Below are 26,373 nucleotides of genomic sequence, written 5' to 3'. Positions count from 1 at the left end.
CACAATTTGATAAAGAAAACTTGACATTATTATCAATTTTCTTTTATTCCTCCTTACCGAGTTTATTTTCGTCAAGTTTACGCGACCCTAATTCTGTTGTGATGCAAAAGTATTTGTCTTTATATAACAGCACTATTCTTAGCTCCCTAACAGGTTTTACATTTTGGATTATCCCATAAAAGAAAGTGAACCAACAAAAGACATTTCGGGAGTCTAAAGTAAAGCTCCACGGCTTTTTTCTTTCTTCTCTTTATTTCTTCGATACAAGGGTGCATTTAGGGCATTCTCTGCATGGATGACCATCCGCGACCCAGCAGCGCATCGCGTTTTCCGTATAGATTCCACAGGTTTTCGTCCTACGTTGTGTTCATGTGTCGCGTGCTTGGAGTTCGACGCAGTCAGCCTTTCGGGGACTACACACGCTACACATCTCTCCCTCATTCAATTCTACAGTAGTTCGCGTTGGCGCGCAGCACGAAACGGACCTCAGTGGCCAAAAGCGCTCGCATACGCGTTTATTACGAGACGAAATAAAAATTTGATTTTTGAAAGAATTCGACTTGAAGTTTAGTTAGTGTGGATACATCGACATTATTATTTTAAACCTATTATTATATTGTGAAGATTATTTATTTTATTATTTGTGCAACGTTTTCTTACCCATTGTTGGATTATTATTTATTTTCGCATAAATCAAAGGATAATATCATTTATTTTAATGCAGTTTATAAAATAAGGTAAGTTTTATATTATAATTATGTCAAAAAACATTTCAATCACACATTTCTCAGTTTTTACAACTTATAAAATTAATAACTTGACAACAATGTGTTTTGTTGCACAAGAACTGTCGGATTGTGTCATTGTGCAAAGCATTTTAACTGCCCGATGGAATCCTGACCGCTTTTACGCGTTTTACCTCGTTTCACGTTTTGAGTTCAATTCAATTGTTGATTATTCGGTGAGCGGAAATGCGCGCTCTAAAGTACTCGCACTGTGCACTCGCATGTGGAGTAATGTCAAATGTGTAAAACTCGTAATGTAAATGGGATTTGCGTAGAAGTACATACATTTTCAGATTGTGTGTTGAGTGATGATGTCATAGCAAACACTCTTGTCCAACCATTAATTACAAGTAAACTTTGACATTTAACACAAGGTGTTGAAAAATATTGAGTAAAATAATAGAAGAAAGGAATTTAAAAATATTTGTATTGTTGCCAAGGTAGATAATGAAGAATCAGAATAGAAAAATTCACTAACTAACACTCATTAACGAAATACAAGTGTATATCATGGTTGATGGTTTGAAGTTTGTAACGATGTTGAGTTAGATAAACGAGCACGGCGAGGTAACGTAGACGAAAAAAGTGTTTAAAATGTTAAAAGACCCGTTAGAGAATGTTGAAGAACTTAAGGCCGAAATCAAAGGTGTAAGCAATAAAAAACACACACGTATTATATTTAAATTAAATTTAATGTTTTTTTGTTAATTTTAACAAATTTTTACTCCAATAATAAAATATTCGAAATTATTTCATCAATTTAATATAATATAAAACATTGAACATATTAAGCAATTAAATTGATTTTGATGAGTGGCCGATTATTTAATTATACGTTGTACCAAATTCACATACGAATTTAATTGAATTGGTAAGAGTATTAGATCATTTCACTTATATTTAATAATAGTCCAATCAGACTCCGCCATTACATGCATGACCGAATGATTAAATTATGTATTTCTAAATATCATTTATATATGTATTCGGATTTCGGTATTTTGTGCCCGCAAATTAATTAACTTAATCTGAAGTAATCTTCTCGCGTGTTTGCGCTGTTTGCTTGCTCGCCGCGTGGAAGCGACGAAGCGGGAAGTAAATTTGCACGCAATTCGTGGCCGCCATTGCCGCGAATAGATTGAATAGGTTTAATTTGATGGAAAATCGACAAATGTCGGCTGTTCGAAGCCAGGCACGCGCTTCAATTCATTTCTGATTCACCACTAAACTATATCATTATCACAATGATCGCACAATAAAATAAACTGGGACAGTTTAGCAATAGAAAAATATTTCTTTATGTAGGCAACTTATTATACATCAAATGTCAAACTTTTAAAAATTTGGTTATGCGTATTATTAAATTTATTCTAAGAAAAATATAACTCTTGTTTTTATGACGTGTTCTACTTATTTTTTGTCTTTGCAATCACAAAACTTTAATACTTGTAGAATATGTAATAGTCGCGTAGTAAATTCAGCAGCAGGTTGGTCTTTAGCTTTTCCAGCACGCATTCGTTTTATTTCATATCCGTCGTTAAAACTGCGTCGCAGTTTGCCCTATATTCGAATAATATAGCACGCTGCACAACACCGGTAGCAGAAAACTGAATAAAAGCATTAGCATATTCCTTTGGGCATAATAGTTCACTTTGTATGTAATTCTACATTGTGGGCATGAACTAGATGGGTTAACACGACAATTGACCATATTTGGTTGTGGAAACCAGCAGGACTAGGGTCATTACACTCTTCTAACACTTTTTGGAGCAATATTTTCGCCCGTGTGGTTAAAAAAACGGCGATTTTCCGTGCAGCGTTCGACAATATGCTGCAAACACTTTTTTCACGCGCCTTTCTTCCTTCCTTCTATCGATTAGGTCTTTATTTGCGTACAACGTACACATATACAGGAGAATACGGGTTAATGTTATGCCATTTATGCCGTATCGTCTAGTGGACGTCCACCGCCCACAACAACACCACACGAACCTTGTGTGTGGTGCGTGTCGTGCAGCTAATATCAACACACCTAGTTCGTAATGTGTGTAATTTGTAAGTTTAAAGCCGAGAGCGGCGAGCGCGCACAAAGAACCAATTTTGTTTTGATTGCCACGTGATTAATTGAGATCTTTGAGGATATTAATATCCTAGATATTTGTGTTGAAACAGAGAAAATTAAAATCAAATAAAACTTATATTAAAGCATTACAAGCATTTATTTCTTATTAAATTAATCTCTAGGTATTAATGAATATAAAAGTATTCTAGCAGCGTGTATGGAGAAAAGAAGGCGAGGAATATTTAATGTAATAAATTACGAATGTATTTAGGTCATAGAAAATTATTATAAAATGCATTCGTTCGTTTCTTTTCAAATCAATAATATAAAAATAAATCGCAAAATCTGTTTGTAAGCGCATAACTCCACAACGCCTTAACGAATTTGGCCAATTCTTTTTTTAAATGTTCGTTAACGTCCATAGATGGTTTTTACGGCGAGAAAAATTGGAATAATTGCCGGGAAAATACTAAAGACCGCCCTTTTCTATAGAATAAAAGTTAGCATTGAGATTGAATCATAGCTATCGTTAAATAGTTGAATCCGAAATGGCGGGCTGAAGTCCATTATTAGCAATTCTTTATTTAATTAATTCCTTTAAAATAAAATTGCGAACCTTATTGATAGAATTGACACATACTATGTCTAGAACAAGACAGTAAAACCGGATTACATTTCTATTAAACACTACCGGGACGAAGTCGCGGACAAAAGCTGGTAATTTTTATAAAAATGATTATTACTATTTTTATTATACTTATACGTTAATTTGTTACAAAATAAATCAAGTTTTTATCACATCAATTATTTATTAATCTAATTGGTCCAAAATGTATTTCTTATTCGAGTTTATTTATAAACGCTGACATAAAAAATCCATCAGTGACCTCACTCGCTTACGCAATGCATGTTGTGGCTGCAATGAGCATAAAACAAGTCCGAATAATGTCTCTAATGTGCCATAATATCTATTAATATGTGCACAATGCAATTTTGAATGATATTAATGAGTGTTACGTCCATTAACCCAATTATTTAAACATAATGTAAGGCGTTGACGACTACTCTTTATTAACCTGACAAAATCACTGATATTATTAGATTTGTAGATACGGATGATAAAATGATTGTTTTTTTTTTCTTTTTAGTTAATTCTATTCCAACGCTATGAACATGAATGTATTTTTAGCCGAAACATAAAAAAAGAATGTCACACTCAAACTATGTCGACTAGGCAAACGACCAACACTAAAAAAAGTTCCTCGAAGTTATGTTTTGACATTTATTGCTCCCACTTTTGCGTTATTTCGTTATATAGATTAGACCGGCTTAAAATATAAAAAATAAGTTCACCAAGTGTTGAGAAAAATATCCCAATGTGTTTTAAAATAATTTATGTTAATTTGATTTTATATTTATTACTTTTTGCACCTTAGCGCAGGGTAGAAATTTTGCGCGTGGTTATAGTAATCTTCTTACGAGTCGTAAAACACGCTAAAACTCTTTCGTTTTCGGTGAACATCAAACTGTCTTGTCTACCGATGCGTTTTGAGCGTTTTGAGCAATAAAACGGACATAAATTTCTCGTATCGTATACGCATGGTCAATAAAATTTATTTCCACGCAACGTCTAAATTAAGTACGCGCTGTGAAGGATGACATCATGGCATTACGCATGCAAAGTGTGAACGTGTGATGCAAGAGAGAATGACCGATGAATGATGTCAAAAATGTGTCAAAATTGATTAAAACCTAGGTTTTGCCCGCGATTTCATCCCGGTTGTGTTAAATAAAAATGTAATTCGTTTTTTACTCTCTTGGTCTAAACATAGTATGTGTGAATTCTATCAATAAGATTCACAATTTTATTTTAAAGAAATTAATTTTATAAAGAATTGCTAATAATGCACTTCAGTGCGCCATCTCGAATTCAACTATTTAACTATAACTATGATTGAATCTCAATGCCAACTTTTTCCCGGCAATTATTCGAATTTTTCTGGCCGTAAAAACCACCCTTGGACTATAACAAACATTTAAAAAAAGAATTGACCAAATTGGTCTAGGCGTTGTTGAGTTATGCGCTTTCAAACAGATTTTTGATTCATTTTAAATTATAAATAACAAAAAAATACCAATTTACAGCGACAAATGTAATTTGGCACCCAAAACGTGTAAAATTGTTCGATACACTCAATTATATTCCTAATACTTTGGTGTAATCGTTTTGTACGCTTGAATTTAACAATTTAATAGCATAATTAATGATGACCATGTCAGAATGAATCGACATACAGCGACAGACAACAGTTCCGCTTCACATCTCACCCCTCGTTTTGTATTACGGTATTATTTGTAGCAAAATAACTTAAAATAAAAATCATAGCGCACCCTACAATGTGATCGTGTGATGCATCACACGTTAACCATATTACACTCATAGGGGGTTAAAATTTAATCTCTCACTCATAGTCATCCGTTTTCAGTATGAGTCGATCGAAGTGTGGCTAGACGACGAGTCATACCCTATGGCCTGTGTGAAATACACGCTCTGATAAATTCGCATTCACGCGTACATATACCGCACCCCTATTGTATATCTGCATATCCATCTTAATCTATGACTTGATTCTGCTACCGATAAGATTAGACTTTGCACAATCAGTATATGTACTTCAATGGGGCGTACATTTTAATGTGTTTTCGTAAGATCGTAAATAGAAAGTTTTTTTGTCTTGTTGGGCGTCAGTGTGACAAAAGTGCAATGCGGAAGTTGCAATCTACCATCTATGACACCGAAATTGATAACGAAAGATAAATTATGACGTACGTAATTGAAATTCACCCTTTTCGGTAGTGTTGCTGACAATGGGATGTGGAATGCGGTGCAATAATAATGCGTCCCCCTAAATTTAATCATCTGGCGCGCCCAATGCTCTTGAGGATGGTCTTTTTGGGGTGGGTTGTTCGGCGTTTTCAATTTGATGAAAAAACGCTGACTCGTCTGTTGTATATGAGTAAATATTATTAATTATTGTACATTGTGTTGTGTTGATCTCAGATGAATTTAATGAAAATAAAATTCCAAGAAGATTAATCATTTATTATGATTCAATAAATAATTATGCATTATGCATTTTTATTATTATCAGTAAATATAAATAAAAAGTACTAATTTAATTATAAAGAATTTATTATGACTGAGTTTCTAAAGGAAATGATTAATTTTTGTGCACCATGTAGAGAGTAGTAAATTGCATCATTTTCATGAAACATATCAATAAAACAATGAATGAATAATATAGTTATAACTAACCATGAAAGGCACAACCGCAAATGGTGTAATTGCTTCATCATAAACCCACACGAATCAGTCTTACCAGACGGTAACTCTTGTGGTTAGTCATTTCATCAGGTTGAAGACAAAACGTGAATCAAATTAGCAGAATTAAGTCAAATTGATATGAGAATACATAATGAATTTATTATTGTGTAACATTTGTGCAATATTCAACAATGTAAATAAAAATAAATGCGAGTAGCTCAACACAGCGGGACAAAGAATTAGCAATTCAAATCTATTCGCTTTGTTTTGCTTGTTTCTCTACACTTTGTTTCATTTTTATCATTCGTTTACGAATGTATACCTTGGTGTAGTTGAATCTGCGGTGCGCATGCAGTTTACCATCGTTGTTTTATTCTGATGCGGTTTGCGATGTGCTCGCGGCGTTGTCTTTCTATGCGTATTCCTTGTCTGGGTAAAAGCTACTAATGCTGCTGGAGTAGTTCTTTCATAAGACGCATAAAGTGCACAGGTAACACAAAATGAAAATTTTATACTTTTACCTTAAAAGCGTTAGTTTTTCTATGGTTTTAAGACACAAAAAGTGGTACTTTAAACATGGATAGCCAAGGCCGTGACTAAAGTACTTTAATCACGGGTTTTAGTCACTGAATTTATAACCTTACATTTTCCAGTAGTGTACAAATGAATTTTGAAGATTTAAAACTGAAAAGTTTAAATACAAAAAACTTCAACATGGAAGTAAAGTGAAAATAGAAAAACTAGCGTAAACATCACGTGGTTAAACATTGAAAAACTTAAAAAAATATTTAATATATTATTTCTAGATTTTCTCTCGGTTACTGCTTTTATTATAATGCAACTCTAGTTTTTGCCCCTTTTGAGCTTTAACCTGGCAGTGACATTAGATTTAAAGTACATTCGCGCCACACTACTTTGTGAAATAACCCGCAACAAGGCAGGTAATACCAAAGACGAGTCAAAAGAGATAAAAACGAGCCCGTGATGCAAGTACGAACGCGAAGCGTAATTGTAAAGATAGATTTCGACTGATGCATTTCTACTATAGGTCTTGACTTCAAGAACTTCTTGTTCTTAAGAAATCTTAGTGTTTTTTCATGAAGACAGGCGCCTAGTATCCTCAACATGAGCTTTAAACTACACATTCAATTCAATTCGATACAATCTGCGATTGAATTCGATTTTATTTTGCGATTTACGGATGAATAACGTACGATTATTACTTTTATAAACTACAGGATATAAATAGCGTCTAGTTTTTATTTTTTCACGTGTAAATTATTCTTTTTAAAAAGTAAAAATTCAATTATCTATTACACTAGATATTTTTATTTAGTCCATGAGGAAACCGTTGGAAACATCTCAATAAAACACTTTTCATCTACAATTGATCAAAAACAAAGCTGAATGCTTTGCATTTATAAATAGTTTACATTAGCTGAAAGTGTTTGCACAATAAATCGCGGCCAACTCAATATAGGTGCTAGAAAAATAAACACTGCGCAATTTTTAAATTTAGTTTCAAGTTGATTCGCGTTGTATTTTATCATTAATCCAGTTCTTGAAATAATGATCAATGAAAACGATCACATTCATCACTTCTTAAGTGGTTCAGGTCATAGAAATTCAATAAACACATGAATAAAACCACATGTACGTAGGTATATTCAATGTTTTACAACTAACGTCAAAAATAATTGGCTGAACAAATTGTATTACTACTTTTATACCGTAAGAATCTACATTGGTTATGTGTCTGTTTGTATAAGGCTCTGGCATGGCGCATGGAACATGGTTCGCGAATGTGGTCCCATTAAAATTTTCAATTTTTGCCGAATAAGGAAAGCGCAGCTTTCAGATCTTCAGATTTTATTGCGATTGCTATTTCTTGCTAACGATGATCAACGAATACAGTCAATGTAGTATAGGTGGATGATACGGACTATGAGGACAAAAGATTTGAAAAAAAAGGAGAAACAAATCACTTCAATGGTTGAGTTAACGACAGGAATTTATTATGCCACTTAATGCTGGTACAAGCGATGGCAGGAGGAAATAAATCCTAGGCGAGTGACTGTGGTGCCTTAAAAGGCAATGTCAAAAGTCATCTGATTCTAATAGGTAAAGCATAGGTGAAATTAGATTTATGGAAGTAAGAAGAATATAGAAGTGTATAATTAATTAAAATTTATTTTGATAAATGTTACGGACACACATACAAACTTTTTTTATAGAAAACTAGCTTTTGCCCGCGATAATAAAAATGTAATTCGTTTTTACTCTCTTGTTCTAGACATACTCGTAGTATGTGTCAATTCTATCAATAAGATTCGCAATTTTATTTGAAAGAAATTAATTATTTAAAGAATTACTAATAATGCACTTCAGCGCCATCTTGGATTAAACTACTTAACTATTACTATGATTGAATCTCAATGCCAACTTTTATCCTAGAGAGAAAGGCTGTCTTTAGAGTTTTCCTTGCAATTATTCAAATTTTTCTCGCCATAAAAACCATCCTAGGACTTTAACAAATATTTAAAAAAAGAATTGGCCAAATTGGTCGAGGCGTTGTTGAGTTATGCGCTTACCAACACATTTTACGATTCATTTTTATATTAGAAATAAAAAATTTAATAACAATCTTTAGCAACCACATAAAACACAACAGATATTCATTCCAAAGCAATTAATTACTGTATATACCAACAATAACATATAATTACCTTGAATTGTAGTTTTTAAAATGCAAAGGTACTTATATTAGTTATTCATTGTTGGCGTTTCGCCTTGAGCAAATTCTTCGTTAATTCGTACTATAAACCATAGTAACATTATGAATGAATATAACATGCTATATATTACACATTTTATAATCATAGCATGCGACTTATCGTTAGGCGTAGTCCTGATGTTCTGATTGCGATTAATGTCAATCGCAAACGCCGATTGCGATATATGCGCTCGTTGTGCGTGTTCCCAAGCGATTTGTATTCATGTTATCCATGTTACTTGCAAACTATGACTTATAGCGCTAAATACATTCAACACATTCAGTGAATTCAAAGTTAAAACGTGAAAATTAATCAAAAACATAAACCTAACCTCTTTTAACCTTTTTAACCTCAAAATTTAAAGTGTTTCGATGTGTAAAGTTGATATTTTGTTGAATATTAAATGTATGCATGAATGAAAATAAAATAGGAAGTCCACCCACACTAATAACATATTTTACAATGAAGCAGATGACTCTTTTATGTACGCTGCAATCCCACTTGATATTGCGCACTGCATCATCATAATACCGAACAGTAATAACACCCAGCGCCATTTTGTGGATATTCTAGCGTTTATTATGTTCATTTATAATCATAGTCATGATTATTTTGAGCCTTATGAAGTCATTGCAGCAGTGGATACCGTCTAGACATATTACAAAATTTGTGAGTTAAATTTATAAAAGCCCAGCAACAATTTAAGATAAAATTCAGTATGCAAGAGCCAGAGTTATAAATTTGTAGATTATAAACGCGCAGAGACGTTATTACAACGCTGAACAACATAATCATAGGAATCATGATAATGTCCGTAGAATTTTACATCCTCAGCGTTGGTGGCAAGCAATTTGAAAAATAGGAAAATTTATGATGAAATACGCACGGTGCACGTAAGGTCATGACTGCAGCAAACTTTAAACCAGCAGTAAATTCTTTATAATTGCGGCGAATTGCGCAAATTGCATAGGTTGCATAAATTGTGCGTTACATCATCTCGCTGCAAAGATTGTTTATGATTTATTTCATGTAGCCACCAAGCCACACCGTGAATTTATCTATTCACTTAGAAAATTGCCGGAATGTTTTACAAAAACGTTGACAACACCTTGTTTTTGCACATGCACCGGCTCATATTACTTCCGGAAGCAGTCCCACGTTGAATTCGAAGAAACCCAAGTCAGGAAGACGCGTTTCGCTATGACAAACAATCACAATCGTCAGAAGCGCTAAATTTAGCTGGAAGCAAGAAACGGAAAGTAAACCAGTTAACGAAACTATTATTAACATTGCTGTATTACTATTACACGTTGAAAACAATAGCTGGTGCACGGATTGAATGAAACAACAACTGGAGTTGTAAGAAAAGTCATAGTATACGTGCTAAGTTGAAACAATAACCCACGTTCATTATTAATTCAACTAGGAGTATTGCTCCAAGCAGTAGATGCTGACGATTACTTCATGCCCACGTAAATTTATCAATCATTTAAGCGTTTGAGGTGGTGCTGGAAGGAATACACGCGTGTTAAAAGTGCGCTAGTTTTGTGTTACTTGTGGTATTTTAATGTGGAAAACACGTTTTCGCGCGTTTACTCGCGAGATTCGTGTGTTTATTCGAATTGAGGCGACGGTAATAATAGAATTACATGGTTTGAATGTTTTCATTGCACTCGATTACAGAATAAATCTCAAATAATGTCTAAGCAACTAAGAATAATTGATTTTACTGCGTTTGAAACTTGTTTTCGCTGATATTTTCTGCGACAAACAAAAATTTATGAAGTAATATCTAAATATATCTAGACGGAGTTAATGAGTGTACAAATATTAATGTTAAAACCAATTACGACATTTATTTATTTACCACAGCGATATTAGGGTCATGATTTTGTAAATATCTCTGAATGTTATTTGAATTTGAATTTGGACGCAAATTATTTATTGGCAACGTGTAGTAAAACGCAATGAAAGCAAAGGAAATGTTATGAAAGGACAGGAAACGCAAAGACGAATTAATCGTGTGCGTGCCAAATGAAGAGTGGCGAAATTATGGATGAAAGTTGAATTGGGCCAGCGACCGGAATAGAAGGCGGAATAGGCGGATAGGAAATCGATATATGCACGTACGGGAGGCAGGAGGCTGATGATGATGATGGAAAATAGAGCATGATGGGACATCACATTTGCCATATTCACGCAGAATGTGTCAGGTCAGGCCACCACACTCAACATAACTCGGTTGAGCTAAATTTATCACCAAACAAATTTCACATCCGACCCAATCAACTAAATATTACATTTTTCAATAAAAGATAAGAAATTATTTTTTCAATCGTTTTGCGCGTATTCTCAGGATGACAATTTCATTTTATTCTATTCTTAGCCTTGGAAGGTCCTTATGTCAACTCAGATCCTTCCTGGTCTATCTCTACGTATACGTCAACTTCGCTTCTAATAAACGCCTTGTGGATTCGTGTGATGCGCGCAAACACGTCTTAATGGTCGACGGAAAAAGCTTCCCTCTGACATTTGGACATTCTGTTAGGCTGAACCCCTGAAAACCTTTTATCCGAAATAAATCCGCTCGAAAATGTGTGATCTAACACTCGAAACATTTTATTTTATGAGTTTGCCTCCGAAAAAAATTACAGCGACATAAAAACGCACTTAAATCAAGTGTAACATTTGATGTCTACTGATTTACGAATTAATGAGCAACAGATGATGCTTCTCAAGTTTTTTTTTGTGTGTGCACTGTATAAATAAATTGCGCATTTGGTTGCATAACCGTTTGCTTACTTAAGGGAAGTGCGAGAAATAAAAATAAGATCGTTTCCGTTCCGAATGTTATATCATCTATTTGTTTGCGTGTAGCAGGCACAGCTAAGTATAATAAATAGCTGGCCGCACTTTATTTAGTACGCAATGCACCGCACAGCGGGCACATCTATTTCCGGATGGAATCAATCAACATTCAATACCAAGTGCAACCAAATTGGTTTCAGCCAGATAAACACAAAACCATAAAAATGCAACGCAAAGTAATTACTTCAAAATATATAACTGGTGTATTAAAGTTGAAAGGGTAGTTGGAGAGATAACCTTGGGGTTATTTTACCCTCGAATCAATTCCAATCCCTTTGAGATCGCAAAACATCACGTCGTGTAGTAAGTAAGACTTGTCTGCCGGCGAGTAAACCCCTCTTCCGTTCGGTTCCTGAGCAAATAATCCGTCAATCACGATGCGTTTCAGTGTGTTTTGCACAGCCGGGAACAATGCAAGGATTCGGCAGTATTTAGAGTCTGCGGTTCGGCATATTGCACTCGGCAGACAATGTTATTTGCTCATATTTAGACGCTCGGGGGTACAATGCACAAATGGTGCATTATTTACCATCAGATGCGGTTCGTAGCAATCAATTTCTCTCTTCTTTTCTTCTTTGAAGAATTCAGATTGGAAATTGAAAATACGCCGGCTTCTTTTATCTGTGAATTTTTTACTACTAGAGTTTTACGAGTTTTTCTCGTAAACTTATTTATAAGTTTCGTAGCGCATGCGTGGCCAGCGCGGAATAGTGAGAATTATTTGTATAGTGTAGTTGTTTATTCCTGTCCCTGGGTTTCGGATGCGTTGGGAGAATGTGTATGTTTGTATCGTCGTTTTGTTTATTCGCGGCGATGACTCAAAACTCGCCTATGTTCGCCTAGATTTTGAGCCAGCCCAGTAGCAAGCACCTACGAACCGTACGAAATTGTCCTCGCCAAATGGCGAACGCCGATATCGTGTTCGTTTCGTTCGTGTTACTACATTACTACAATGACCCAGAATCTAATCGTCATTGAAAGCACGTTGCATTTCGTGTTGCTACACTGTACACAGTTTTTAATCTATGCAAATTTATTTCAATTGACTTTTGTTTAGAATTTCGAATATTTTACCGTTTTATACGTTCACACTTTTCACTTTGTCGATAATATAAAAATGAATCGCAAAATGTGTTGGTAAGCGCATAACTCAACAACGCCTTGACCAATTTGGCCAATTCTTTTTTAAAAATGTTTGTTAAAGTCTAAGGATGGTTTTTGCGCCGAGAAAAATTCAAATAATTGCCGGGAAAACCCTAAAAATAGCCTTTTTTAATAGGATAAAAATTGGTATTGAGATTCAATCATAGTTATAGTTAAATAGTTGAATCCGAGATGGCGCGCTGAAGTACATTATTAGCTATTCTTTATATAATTAATTTCTTTAAAATAAAATTGCAAATTTTATTGACAGAACTGACACATACTATGTCTAGAACAAGAGAGTAAAAACAAATTACATTTTTATTAAACACTATCGAGACTAAGTCGCAGGCAAAAGCAAGTAAAATTGTAAAATATCGCCATGGCAACTAGAATGTATGCAATTAAATAGCTCATTATTTCAGTGATTTTGCAATGGTATAGCGTGATCAGTTCTTGCTACCTATAAGGAGTGTGTTCACCATCGTTTAATTTTAATACCGCATAGGAAAATGGCACTCGACACTCGGTCACCGATTTATTTATAAAAACCAATGGCACACGCCGCACGATATCTACCTACCTACTCCTTCGCTATATTGCACAATTCAAAACAAAATAGCAAGCGAAGGAAACAACTTAGCAGCACGATCATGACTTCATCCTACAAACATTTAACTAAATATATTATATTTACCATATAAATGGCATAGTTTAATGTTAATAAAATAATATTTTTCTGTTCGACTAAAAATATACGAATGTTATGATGATTATTCGTGACATTTGCAAAGCAACCGTCTGCGTTTCCAAGGTGGAAATGTAGCGATAACGATTCAATTGTTTTGGAAAATTCAAGGACACGTATGCTTTGATAACAAAATGCATTCTAAAACTGATTTATTTAATGTGAATTCATTATATCGTCGTAAAATTACATACCACGACCAAACATTAAGATAAGACGTGTTTTTATAAAGTTGATGATTTCTCTGGATTTCAATTTGCATTAAACATTGATTAACTTCGTTCGGAGGAAAAGTACGTGTCCACTGGAAGTTGTCAACGGTTCTCGCGCGAGTTGTAATCATCCAACATGTCTGTTAATTATGATTGTAGTCACGTATCGACGCCTGTAGAATATCGCAGTGTATTTACTTTTAATTGCGTTGCAAGTGCCATGAATATTAAAAACGTAAATATACTATGTAGAGAATTACACTCTCTTGCTACAGCATTAAAAATAACTTAAAAATGCAATATTACAGTGATTATTGATTAATAATAAACATCAACAAGTGTTATCCATTCGTGGTCAAGCATTTATGATACTCAAGTGAACTTGAACGCTAAGTAGACGTTATTCAGTCGAGTATACTTTGAGAAATGATCAAACGAGCGTGAAAATTGTTGAATGCCTATTTATTTGCTGGTAGGTATGCTTTGAATAGTTTACAAGTAAAAGCAGCGAGCTAGACCAGTTCAGACACCTAATCAAGATGCATGCGTCCAGTTCTATTCTCGAGCATTCTTTATTCTTCCTGTAGTTAAAATTTCTTCGGTTTCATTATCTTTATGAGCCACAGAAGGTAGAAACCGGCACACCGGACGAGGGTACCATGATAATGAGTATGCGCGTTAAATTCGTTCGTAACGCATTGAAAATATCACTTTTCCGTCTCTCTAACCCAAGAATTAATGAAAATAAAGATTTATCAACCAAAATAATTGCTATGGAATCATTTAGATTAGTCTACTAACGCTAGAAGATGATTTTTGTTTGTTATACTAGCATCAAAATGGTAAATACATAAAGGTCACGGTTCTTTACGGACGGTTAACTTTCGGTGCTTTTTGTTCAAGGCTAAACACGTTGATTTTTTATTCCTTTTGAACCGCTCGCGGTGTGATGACGTTACCGGCAAGTTTTACCATCAGTTACCATCACCGGTTGTTACCTCACACTCATGTATGCTCCACGCATCCGCGCCTTTCTCACCTCCAGCTTGATTTGTTGCTGCGAGTTGTTCGAGTCGTTTCCATTCATATCACGAACCGAGGAAACGCGCCAAACTCAACCAGAAACAAAAGTTACTCAAGCACTCAGCAACACAACGCTGAAAACATACATTATTAGGCCACCTATGATGCACCTAATAAGATTCTTCGATTTTTTTCTTTGGTAAATTAATGATGCCTTTTGTTGTTTTCAGATGAATCTGATATCGCGCTGCTCGACGAAACTCGCCAGGATGACGTAATACACACGCATCCATAAGTATCCACTAGTCCTGTAGTTTATAGTTCAACGTTGTTTGATCGAATCACATTTACATTTAATTTAAATTAAGTTTTTCAACGAGTACGAAGATGAAGTACGTTAACACGAATCTTATAACGCTGAAATGCGTGATATTCCTTTTCTTTGGTGGGCTGGGATGTCTGTTTCCCTTTCTGCCGATGCACATGACTGCCAAAGGGCTTACCTTGGACGAATCAAAAACCATTTCGATTGTGGCGCCATGTATAGCACTTTTGGGACCTGCAATTGCAGGACCTTTAGCGGATAAACTCGCGGGTGGTTCTGGAGGTGGTAATCAACGTAGTAAAACTGGAAGATATCTGCGTGTAATGATTGCTGTGTGTCTCATCATGAGCGCCATTTTGTATTGGATGTTAACATTAGTTCCAGTTATTGTAAGTTTATGAATACATTTGTTTAATAATGTTGTAATCCAACTAAAAATTATTTTTAAAGGTTCGTAGTCCTCCGAATGTGATATTTACTTGTGACCAAAATGGCGGCGTAGTTTTACAAGAGCGTTGTGGAACCGAACAGACTTGTCACGCATGGAATCCGGAAAAAGTAATATTTAACACGTCAAGCGTAAAATTATACATTAAATTTGTGTTTACATTAACAGAGAGGATCGCTATATGTTTCCAACTGCCGTTTCACGTGTTCCACCGACTTAGAATTCGATTCAGACTCGCCGACGACTATATTCCCAGATCAAGACATCAACGGTAGCCCGGAAGAAGGCCTCGATGATAACGACTACAACGAGAACGACCTCATTGCTACTGACGAAGAAGAAATCGTCGTAAGTGTATTTATCAATGAAAATTTAGTAAATATTTATATTTTTTGAATTTCTCAGAAACCACAAGTAGATGAAGTTCTGCCACACCCACATCTCTGTTACACCGACACTGAGGGTGCCGTAGTCTGCGAAGTATTCACCAAATACTCCAAACCCATCGATTTACGCGTGAACCTCAATCCGTCCACAACTCCAGTTTCCGAAAACGAAGACGAACCGCCAGCGATATGCACGTATCCAATCGGTTCCAACTTCCACTGCCGTATCGGAGAAGAAATCCATGCGAATCTCAGCAAATCGGCAAATCAATGCCGACCTATTGTCAAATGCAACGTTCACGAGCCATATCGCTCCGAGAACATGCTCAAAGTCACCGAATGTGGATACAACAATATCAGTTTTTGGCTGTATTTGTTTATTCGTTCACTGGCAGATATATTCCCAGCCGCCGCGGTGGCCCTGATTGGAGCTGCTGTTATCATTGCGACGAGAGAAACCAGCACGGGGCGTGGAGATGTGGGTAAACAATTTGCATGTGGCGCATTGGGTCTCGCCATTTTTGCGCCGCTTATAGGCGGTATTGATATACCCCTAGTGTCGTTGATATTATTCTCAGCTACGATGATTATCGCCGCGTTGATTGTTTTATTAGACTGGAAGATGCCACTTAGCCCGCCAGAATGGTGGTGGCACACACGATGCGGCCTTCTGGCACTGCCCATGTCTTCAATTAGGAAGTACAGCTTAGAAACGGCTGGTTTAGCAGTGGTTTTAACACTCCTGGGAGTGTTTTGGAGTGCTATCGATTCATACTTCCCGTGGAGGATTGGAGATTTAGCTGGTTCACCATTACTGATCGGTTTAGCTATCACTGCTGGGGCATTACCAGCTGTACCATTCTTGTTCTACGCAGAAAAGATCGTAGATTACTGCGGACACACAAATATTTTGATATCTTGCTTCACCTTCTACATATTACACTACACAGGATTGACTTTCATTCAAGATCCAGGTTTATTGCTGTTTTGTGAAGCTTTGGAGATCTTTACCCTGCACATGATGTGGATCACTGCCGTTTTGTACTTGAGGCACTTAGTACCACGTAGATTCACAGTGTGTGGACAAGCCATGCCTGTCATTGCCCATTTCTGCATTGGTAAGACATGAAAATATTAAAATATATCACAAAAACATAACAAATTATTTTTTTCTTTCAGGGCGTTTCCTAGGTGCCCTTATCGGAGGCCTCGCATATTCAGGCAAACCAGACCAGTTCGAAAACGTACACAAATGGTTCGCAATCGTGGCTGCAATTGTCGCAACCTTATATTTCCTGATATACCATCTATTTTTGAAACCCACCTACGCGGCACCTCTAAGCCTACCCCCGAGACCAGCCCCGTCTACTGTAAATGGTACAGGGGCGAGTTCAGCCAACAATGGCAACTACACCCCACTCCGAGTCTATCACAACGGACGAGCGAAAAAGGGACACTTTAGATATTAATATTTCACAATCACAAATGATATAAAACTGGCAGCACCGATATTAAACATTCAAACACACAGAAATCAATACCAAACGGCTGCATATTTTTGATATGAATGTTGAACAATAACAGTGCTTTAAATGTTTTATAAACTTTATGAGAAATAACATCCAAATTAATACCGAATATTTACCGTTCGACTTTTCGCATCACACAAATATCTAAATGTCCTTACATACAAATAGCTGCGTAGTTCTATTGATATATAATATATATAAACAATGTGTGTTCATATTTACTATAAATTTACATAAGTAGAGTGTACATGCTAATGTTAAAGAGTAACTTTATGGAACATTTTTTACCATCGTATTTATTTGTATTTTTTTTTGAAGAAAATGAAAAACATTTGCCAACTGCAGAATGAGAACTCATCGACAAGTAAACTTGAAAGCGTCAAAGAAACGTTGTACAGTTTTGAATTGCTATAGATTCGGATTCGTTCTTCGTTTTCGACTTATATTTACAAATGTCACGCAGCAGACGTTGTAATCGCAGCTTTAATTATTCTATTGTTTTTTTATAAGTTTGCATAGAATTTATACACAAATATCAAGAAATGTAATTTGTGAATTTTATCTTTTAATGCGATTTCATGACAAGTAAACTTAAAACAAGGAGCGTATCAAACCGGCGTTCATATTTTACATATAAATCTCTGTTGATGTTATTTTTAAATGTTTAAATAAAAAATAAAATATAAACAGGCAATGCCCAAAACCCAACTAACTGTCAATTAAATATGTAAGCTTAAAAATTGAAGTAATGTGGGACGATTAACTCTCTCTTTACATCTAATTCAACTAACAACGTTTAACATAACTATAAATACTCAAGTTTGAAAGAGTTTTAATGTATAAAAAAATCGTACTTTCAATGAGATTATCAACCTGGTAAAAATTATTTGAATACATCTAGTCGGCCGGCACCATGTCACCATCGATAGTCGTTTCACATGCATCGTAAATCTTCACCATGTCTTCCAAACATATGGCAGGAGGTGTGACGTTTAAAGATGGATGCTCTAATAGATCATCTTGGTTAACATCACTTTTAAAAGTCTCTAATTCTGCACACTTTTCATTATCAGGGGTTGTCTTTTCGGGTGCTTCAACTGAACAATTGCCGGTTGAAGATGTCGGGTTTTGTTTATCACTAACCGTACCTGTAGGTTCTTGGCACTTCACATTATCATTACTGTCAATGTCCTCCGCCATCTTGGATTCGGTGATTGTCTCAGTAATGGTCTCCGTGAGTTGTTTAATGGCCTCCAGGGCCAGGTCGATGCCTGGCACCCGATCCTCGTTGTTTTTCGATGATTGAGCTATATCGGCAATGATTGGGGGTGAGTTTATTTTCGATGAATCAGGCGGGCTGGCGTCAATGCCACGAACGGAAACTGACTGAATCTCGTTCTGCATTTCTCGCACAAAATCAAAACCAGACGATGCCCCCGCCGACTCATCTACAATTTCAATATCATTCGAGGTTGAAATTTCTTCGATTTTAGAACTTTTCAACTTTGTTAAATCATCGCGACATAAAATTATTTTTGCAGATATGGCCCGCTTGAATTCTTTTAATGACATTTTTGAAGTATCATACTTGGCTTCCCTGTTTTCATTGATAAAATTATCAATAATACTACCATTTTGTGTGGGTAACTCGGATTCAACAGGTGGAGGTGGAAGTTGATCATCAGTCAGGTCCAAAACTGGATCGGTAACCAACTCATCGCCAACTGATAAAGCAACCTCCGGGGTAAATAAATACGCTTGCGAAACCATACTATCCTCATCATCGTCATCATCACTAATTGCCAAAGGGTCGTCATTCCCACTTTCTAAAGTGGTTTTAACGGATTCAGAAGGAATTACCTCATCGTCATCATCATCACACAAATCAATCGCGGCCGTTACAACACTACTAGCAGCTTTTGTCGTGGATTTAGCAGCAAAGTTCTTTCTGATCTTTAAAACAGAATTAGCCTTTGGATGACCAGGCTGGACGCTAATATTGTTGGGAACCGACGAATGTGAGACGTGATTGGACTTCAGGTACTTCAAGAAATTATTGTGCATTTCTTTCCGGGTATAAATTAAACGATTTGTGCACTCGGCCATCGCCCTCTGCAGTCGGTTGTGCAAATTGGCGAGATCCGCGTAGTTCTTTACAGTACTCATCGATTTCTTGACGCCATCCGCTTCCCTAATCAAAGACTGCGCTTGTATCTTCACAGATGCGACTGTATTCGACAACCAGGCGGTTTTCATACTCGGTTTCGGATTGACTACGTGTATTGAAGATGGTTGAGCAGAGTCTGGTCGTAGAGGTTGATATTGTATCCGCATGGGTTGTGAATTATTGCTGGCGGCAGCAGGTACCATCGATTGCAATATGGAAGGCATCAGTTGCGCGAGCGATGGTAGGTTTGGATCTGGCTGGCATTGACCAACGGGCGAAAGATGAAAATTCAACACGGAATTGTTAGATGGTACTGCATAGGAAGTTTGCAGTTGTAAACGTTGGAATACATTCTTTTGGCCACTTTTCGGCTCAGCATTGAGTGTGGTTAATGCACGCTTAAGTATAGCAGGCGCTGGTGCTTTAATGACATCTTTATTGATCGTAGAGGATTTCGCTTTGGTTTTTTTCATCTTGGTAGGTAGGAATTCATCGTTTTCATCGTCAGAATCAGCGGATTTGCGGCGCTTACGTTTTGTGCAACAAGTTGAAAAGTCATCTTTTACTAAGAACATATTTCTTGTAGCAACTGCAGCTCTACATTAAAAATTTACAAAAATAGAATAAAATACTTATATATAAGAAATATTACAACACTTACCTCAATTGTTTATTAGTATACTCATGCAATACATGGCAGGTGATGTGAAACTTAGAAATTTGCTCAGGATCACACTTGAAACAGCTCCAGTTGTCAGAGTTTTTAATGCTAGCAAGTTTCTGAATTCCCTAAATTCTTTTTAACACAATTCTGGCAGAATACAAGTGGACAGTCTGAACAGCACATGACTGTCCCACCTTGCCCACACCATTTGCAGTATAATTCACTACCATCTTCATCCTTTTCAAAAACTCCACTGCCATAGAACTTGAAACAATTGTGACACATGAGTGTGTTCAACTCAGGATGAATATATCTGTCTAATTGTTCCACTAGTGCTGTACCAATATGTTTGTTACATGCAGTGCAATGCAGTTTTGCATTCTTTAAGTAATCCACTTGTGAGAAGTCTTCTTCTTTGAGAACTGCTTCCTCACTTGGAAGAAGCTCATGAGGCACTTGCTCTGGCAAGAACTCAAACTCATTATCCAATATTACTAAAACCAGATAGTTATACATCATGAATTATATATTTTAATTAAGAACAACTAAATAACTTACCTCTGGCGCGTAATTCAATTGGTAAAGAGCTCAAATCAGCTTCAGGAGATTCATCTGGTTCATTAGTTGGTGCTTCTGAAAATCGCAAAATATTATCTTTCAAATGCTGCCGATAATTTTACGACTGTAGAGTAAAATAATGTGAATTACCGATCTCCAGGGGAGTATCTTCGACGTCCATGCACACTTGAGGACACAAAAGTTGCTCCATCAAATCCATCTTTAGGTTAGATTTGATGCTTCTGGGCCGGAATTAGGCGGTAATTGTGCCAATTACCTGCAAATCAACTGCTCTCTCAACAATAAGAAAACAACAATTGTAAACTTAACGACATGTTAATCGCGATTGAATTTATTCTATATTTATTGTTAACATTTGCAGATGCAGTGCTTCCAATTGAAGTTTAATGGGGAACAAATGAAACTGTATGCGTCGGTGTCAGTTTAGTTGCAAACATAGCATGTTTTTAGATAGAGGGAGTTTACGATCACTAGTAGAAATATTCAATAACTAATTAAAAACACATAATATTCATTATTTCTTACTAATTTTTATACTATTAAAGCCATTCAAACTGCTTGAATATATTAAGTTTCAATCATAAAACTAAACTTCTACTTAAAACTGTCTGCAACCATCCGTACATGCCAATAGCTGACGAATATGTAAACTCGTTTTTCCACGAATCGTGCACAAGTGGAAATATTTATCCAATACGTTGCTGGTTTTATTCCAATTGGATTCAAAAGAAAACCCTTCAACATTATCACATACACCAGATTTGCTTTTATTTAATTAATCAGAATGGCGTAAGTAGAATAAACTATAATTTCAACTCAACATATGTTCTAACCTTGTAATTTCAACATCTTGCACACTTCTAGGTCGAAAGTAACGTTTAAAATCACGTTAACATCAGATCCAAAACTACCCTTCAAAGTGTAAGTAGCCAAGTAGTCAGTTCTGATGGTAATTAGTTGCTACAGTCCACAATTTTTGTTTCAGATGAGTGGCATAGCAACTAATTACCATGGGGACAAACAAAGAAGATAACTTATTAGAAACACTCTATAATATAAGTCAATATCTTAAAGTTTATGAAGGAGCTTTACAAGATGCTGATTCAGATTATATTATAAGCAGTTTCAAGCTGGCAAAGTTTGTTGAGGATGTAGTTGAAAAACAAAAGAAGAAAGACTGTGTAGATCAATTTATATCACTTATTGAGTCTTATTCACTTGAAAAACATAAAAGAAAATATGATTATAAAATTGAATTCTATCAGAAAGCCACATCTCATTTATTAGCCAAATATTTCCGTTCAAATAATGATTTTTGTGATGTTGCTGTCAAAATGTTTCTTGCTTTAAAATCACAGGAAGATTTTTCTGATGTATTAACTAATATAATATTTGAGGCTGAAAATATTGCAGCTGTGAATGAATATGTACAGTTAAATAGTGCGCAAATTGATTGGGATAGTTTAAATTATGAGTTATTGATAAATGCATGGAATAATGAGTTAATTAAGCAAAATTCTAATTCTATATCGAAAGCAATCGATTCCATGTTGAATGTTTACAAAATCGAACAAAATATTAAAACATTATTGATTGTATTAAACAGTGATCAAGCTAGTGATGATTTAAAAGAACTGATTATAACAAAATTAAAGCCCAAAATGTTAGATAGAACTGCATTAAGTGAAAAATTCTGGATGGCACTTCTAAGTAAAGATACAATTGAAATAGTTGTACAAATATGTACGAAAAACACTGCATTTTTAGAGTTATACATGAATTTTATTGTATATTTAATTACAATGTTTAATTATGAAGATTGTTCTTGGATTGCCGACTCGAATTCAATCTGTAGTTCGGTGACATTCACCGATGCTTGCTTTATTTTAAGAAAGTTCCACGACTCTGATGATTTAAAACTTAAGAATTACTGCTGCGATAGGATAAATAATGCCAAGACTAGTATAGGAACAAAAGTGTGGTTTGAGATTGAAAATAAACTGATTGATTAAATTTTTGTCTAGTTTGAGCGTACCAGAGAATACACCTTTCACGGCAGTGTTAAAATTTGCCGCTGAAGAATTCAAAGTTCCGCCGGCGACCTCTGCTATCATCACTGATGATGGTGTTGGTATTAATCCACAGCAAACCGCAGGTAATTTGATGTTATATTTGGTGATGTAAGTTGTTTTGATGCATTATTGGATTGTAGGCAACATCTTTTTGAAACATGGCTCTGAACTGCGACTCATTCCGAGGGATCGTGTTGGACACCTGTGCTAATTTATATTTTGTATTTGTTTCATTTTGTTCCATTTGAATTTATATCTATATTGATTAATAGTATATTTACAGCAATTAAATTAAATATTGAACGGTTATTGCTTTGAATACGTTCTGCCTGTTGAAATACAAAGACAATATCGGAAGAGAGCTTCTTAAATTAAGCGTAGATGGCTCTTAGATGCAGTTATTTGCATTAAATTTCTGTTCTTGTGTGAGTAACATACAACTGTTGCATAGTAACCGGTCATGGAGATACCGTATCAGTGTGAGTATAATACTTAAGCATAACTCTTTTATCCGACGCAAGATGACGCTACAATGCACTTATTTGCATTAAATCAGCTCAGGTGAGTTCTTGGAACAAGTTTGCTTGGATTTATCTGTTTTTTGACTTTGTCATTTTATCACTAGTTATTTATCAATACCGGTGAAATAAATAGTGATTCTCGTGTCCATACAAATTCAAGAAGATAGGACTGTAAGTTTTTTCATTGAAATAAATTAGATTTAATAAACTTTCAAGTTATTATCTAATAATAACTAGATAAATCTTAAAGCGTGTTACAAGCATGATTAGCACGTGTAAAATCAGTTTCATAACGTTCTCAGATAAGTTTCAAGTGTTTGTTGTCATAAAATAACCAAGTTGAGGTGATATTAAAAATTTGATTTGTTTATCCATATTTGCACATCGTTGATACAATAAAAATACTATCGCAAATACCGTGAAATCACTATTATTCGTTTAAGATCGTAGAATGTCGTAATCTACTGTCCACAAATGCCCACCAACTCCCACGATTTTGTAAAGCGCAAACACCGCGAATACAAACAGTGTGGCATTGAAACAATTCACTACGTCTCGTTCAGTCATCGCGCTCGGTAATTACGATTAATCAAGCCAGCCGGTGCAACCTAATATCAAAAATGTTAACGTCGCAGACATTAAAATTAAACAATGGACGTGAAATGCCCATTGTTGGGCTAGGCACCTATAAGGTATTTTAATACTTTGATTATCTATATCAATAGTATTTTATAAACAAAATATATTTTAGTCTGGTACAGGAGAAGTTGAAAGAGCTGTGAAAGATGCCATTGACTGTGGCTACAGACACTTTGACTGTGCCTGGTTCTATGGCAATGAGGATGAAATTGGTAAGGCAATCAAGGATAAAATCAATGAAGGAAAGGTGAAACGCGAGGATTTGTTTATCACAAGCAAGTTGTGGAATAATTTTCATGCCAAGAATAAAGTTGTGCCTATGCTAAAGGAGACTCTACAGTCACTGCAAATGTCATATATTGATTTGTATCTGGTTCATTGGCCTTTTGCATTTAAAGTAAGTTTTTAATTGATTTACATTTAAAACTATACTGATTGGTTATAATTACATAATAGGAGGATGTTTCTCTGTGGCCTATAAATGATGGCAAGGCAGCATATAGTGATATTGATTATTTGGAGACCTGGGAGGGTATGCAGGAATGTGTCAATCTTGGCCTTGCTAAATCAATTGGTGTTTCCAATTTTAATCAGTCACAAATTGAGAGGCTTGTTGCAGCAGCTACAATCTTACCTGCAGTCAATCAAGTTGAGTGCAATCCTAACTTAAACCAGAAGCCTTTGATTGCCGCATGTAAACAACATGGAATTGTCATCACTGGATACTGTCCACTTGGACGAAGTGAAAATGCAGGCACTCCTGGTTTTCCAGATCCTACCATTAATGATCCTAAGGTTATTGAAATGGCAAAGAAATATAACAAAAGTCCTGCACAAGTTGTGCTCAGATATCTTGCTTCTTTGGGTGTATCTGTCATTCCAAAATCGGTGACAAAGTCGCGTATTCAAGAAAACATTAATATCTTTGATTTTGTTTTACATGATGATGATGTGGCTTACTTGGACTCATGCAATAAGAACAAAAGAGTTTGTCCTTTGACTTATTATGCTGATCATCCACATTATCCTTTCAATGATGATGTTTAAAGAACAAAATGTTTAATTTTCTAAGCACTTGTGAAAATTTGTTACAAATATTTTCTATTACAATGTTATCTAATAATTATTGTTAACAAAATCTACTTTATTGCTTGTATATGAAGAATAGGATGATGGAAGCAAATAAAACAACTGGAAAATAATGTACATTCATTTTTAAGATACAAATTACTTATTTTAACATAAATTTAAACTTTCAAATGTGATATTGGTAGAATAAACTCCACGTCCTTGAGAACATATGTTATGTCAGAGATTCCTAGCTAGATTAAACTAGAGTACAAATTTCATTCCGACGTTCGTTTGTTTGTCAACATTTCAACCTGAATTTCTAAGGTAAAACACCTCATTAAAACAGTTTTCTTTAAGAATTCATAACATTCCTCAACACAGAAGTATGTACATCTTCGAAGTGCATGAAATATTGATTGTTATCACTACTGTAACATAAAAAGCGTAAAAAAGTAAAAAATGTTCTCCGGTTCGCAGGTTTAGCGACTGACGAGACCCCTGTAGCCATTTTGTGTAACTAAAAGCGTAAATTCAAAATGTCGCAACGCAGTCGCGTCGTAAATTTATATAAAACTGTAAGTAACAACTAAATTAATGTTTAATGTGAATGCGTTGAAAAAAGTATTGATTTCCAGCTTCTACATCTCGGCAAAGACTACCCGCAGGGTTTTGAATTTTTTAGAACCCGTTTACATAGAGTGTTTTTAAAAAACAAGGACGAAACAGACCCAGAAAAGATTGAAAAAATGATTTCGCACGGTAATTACATTGTTAAAGAGTTAGAAGCTTTGTATATGCTTAAAAAATACCGCACTTTAAAGCGAAGATATTACAATGAACAGCAATAATCATAACAGAGTTAAAAATGTGTAATTTTTTAAAATAAAAACAAATTTAAAGACATTTAAAAGTGTATAGTATATTTGAAGTAGTAACAAGTTAAAAGTCTCATACATCAACAAGAATAAAAGTGTCTAGAGTATTAAAATAGAATGTAATGTGTGTAATAAAATGAATTGCAGGGAAAGTGCA

At 35.3% G+C, this 26,373-nt stretch overlaps 6 protein-coding genes across 7 annotated transcripts; 4 read left to right on the top strand and 2 right to left on the bottom strand.

Annotated features, from left to right (window-relative positions):
* Positions 1–445: 445 nt before the first annotated feature.
* SP1173 (major facilitator superfamily domain-containing protein SP1173) lies at positions 446–18,336 on the top strand. The gene is made up of 6 exons (XM_065302143.1): positions 446–737; positions 15,171–15,654; positions 15,716–15,823; positions 15,882–16,061; positions 16,119–17,217; positions 17,279–18,336. The coding sequence occupies exons 2-6, from the start codon at positions 15,328–15,330 to the stop codon at positions 17,566–17,568; spliced, it is 2,004 nt and encodes a 667-aa protein (XP_065158215.1). The 5' UTR covers positions 446–737; positions 15,171–15,327; the 3' UTR covers positions 17,569–18,336.
* On the bottom strand, positions 18,174–20,600 carry LOC135791675 (uncharacterized). Its single transcript, XM_065302144.1, has 2 exons — positions 20,457–20,600; positions 18,174–20,392 (listed from the first exon to the last, which is right to left on the bottom strand). The coding sequence occupies exon 2, from the start codon at positions 20,368–20,370 to the stop codon at positions 18,526–18,528; it is 1,845 nt and encodes a 614-aa protein (XP_065158216.1). The 5' UTR covers positions 20,371–20,392; positions 20,457–20,600; the 3' UTR covers positions 18,174–18,525.
* On the bottom strand, positions 20,453–21,446 carry LOC135792047 (transcriptional regulator ATRX-like). Its single transcript, XM_065302673.1, is given in 4 exon segments — positions 20,453–20,578; positions 20,580–20,953; positions 21,018–21,092; positions 21,168–21,446. Coding segments are annotated over 4 exon segments (645 nt in total). The 5' UTR covers positions 21,238–21,446.
* A 209-nt stretch (positions 21,447–21,655) lies between these two features.
* Positions 21,656–23,419, top strand: Ufm1 (Ubiquitin-fold modifier 1). Of its 2 annotated transcripts, XM_065302147.1 has the most exons (4): positions 21,656–21,827; positions 21,903–21,959; positions 23,063–23,193; positions 23,251–23,419. In XM_065302147.1, the coding sequence occupies exons 1-4, from the start codon at positions 21,823–21,825 to the stop codon at positions 23,319–23,321; spliced, it is 264 nt and encodes an 87-aa protein (XP_065158219.1). In that variant the 5' UTR covers positions 21,656–21,822; the 3' UTR covers positions 23,322–23,419. The 2 variants fall into 2 exon arrangements, with proteins under 2 accessions (XP_065158219.1, XP_065158217.1); XM_065302145.1 differs by lacking the exons at positions 23,063–23,193; positions 23,251–23,419 and adding an exon at positions 22,024–23,051 and having other exon boundaries at positions 21,742–21,827.
* A 531-nt stretch (positions 23,420–23,950) lies between these two features.
* On the top strand, positions 23,951–25,472 carry LOC135791537 (aldo-keto reductase family 1 member A1-like). Its single transcript, XM_065301948.1, has 3 exons — positions 23,951–24,323; positions 24,383–24,667; positions 24,727–25,472. Exons 1-3 carry the CDS (start codon positions 24,252–24,254, stop codon positions 25,315–25,317), a joined length of 948 nt encoding a protein of 315 aa, XP_065158020.1. The 5' UTR covers positions 23,951–24,251; the 3' UTR covers positions 25,318–25,472.
* A 66-nt stretch (positions 25,473–25,538) lies between these two features.
* osi (electron transfer flavoprotein regulatory factor orsai) lies at positions 25,539–26,251 on the top strand. Its single transcript, XM_065301949.1, has 3 exons — positions 25,539–25,665; positions 25,819–25,916; positions 25,977–26,251. The coding sequence occupies exons 2-3, from the start codon at positions 25,878–25,880 to the stop codon at positions 26,187–26,189; spliced, it is 252 nt and encodes an 83-aa protein (XP_065158021.1). The 5' UTR covers positions 25,539–25,665; positions 25,819–25,877; the 3' UTR covers positions 26,190–26,251.
* Positions 26,252–26,373: the final 122 nt, after the last annotated feature.

Source organism: Atheta coriaria, unplaced genomic scaffold (genome assembly GCF_025399875.1).
Source record: "Atheta coriaria isolate IRGN ID8LTWV9N9 unplaced genomic scaffold, Caltech_Dcor_3.1 hic_scaffold_5_pilon, whole genome shotgun sequence".
Lineage (NCBI taxonomy): Eukaryota > Metazoa > Arthropoda > Insecta > Coleoptera > Staphylinidae > Dalotia > Dalotia coriaria.
Note: the sequence above shows the minus strand (reverse complement) of the source record. Positions and strands in the feature narration are given on the sequence as shown.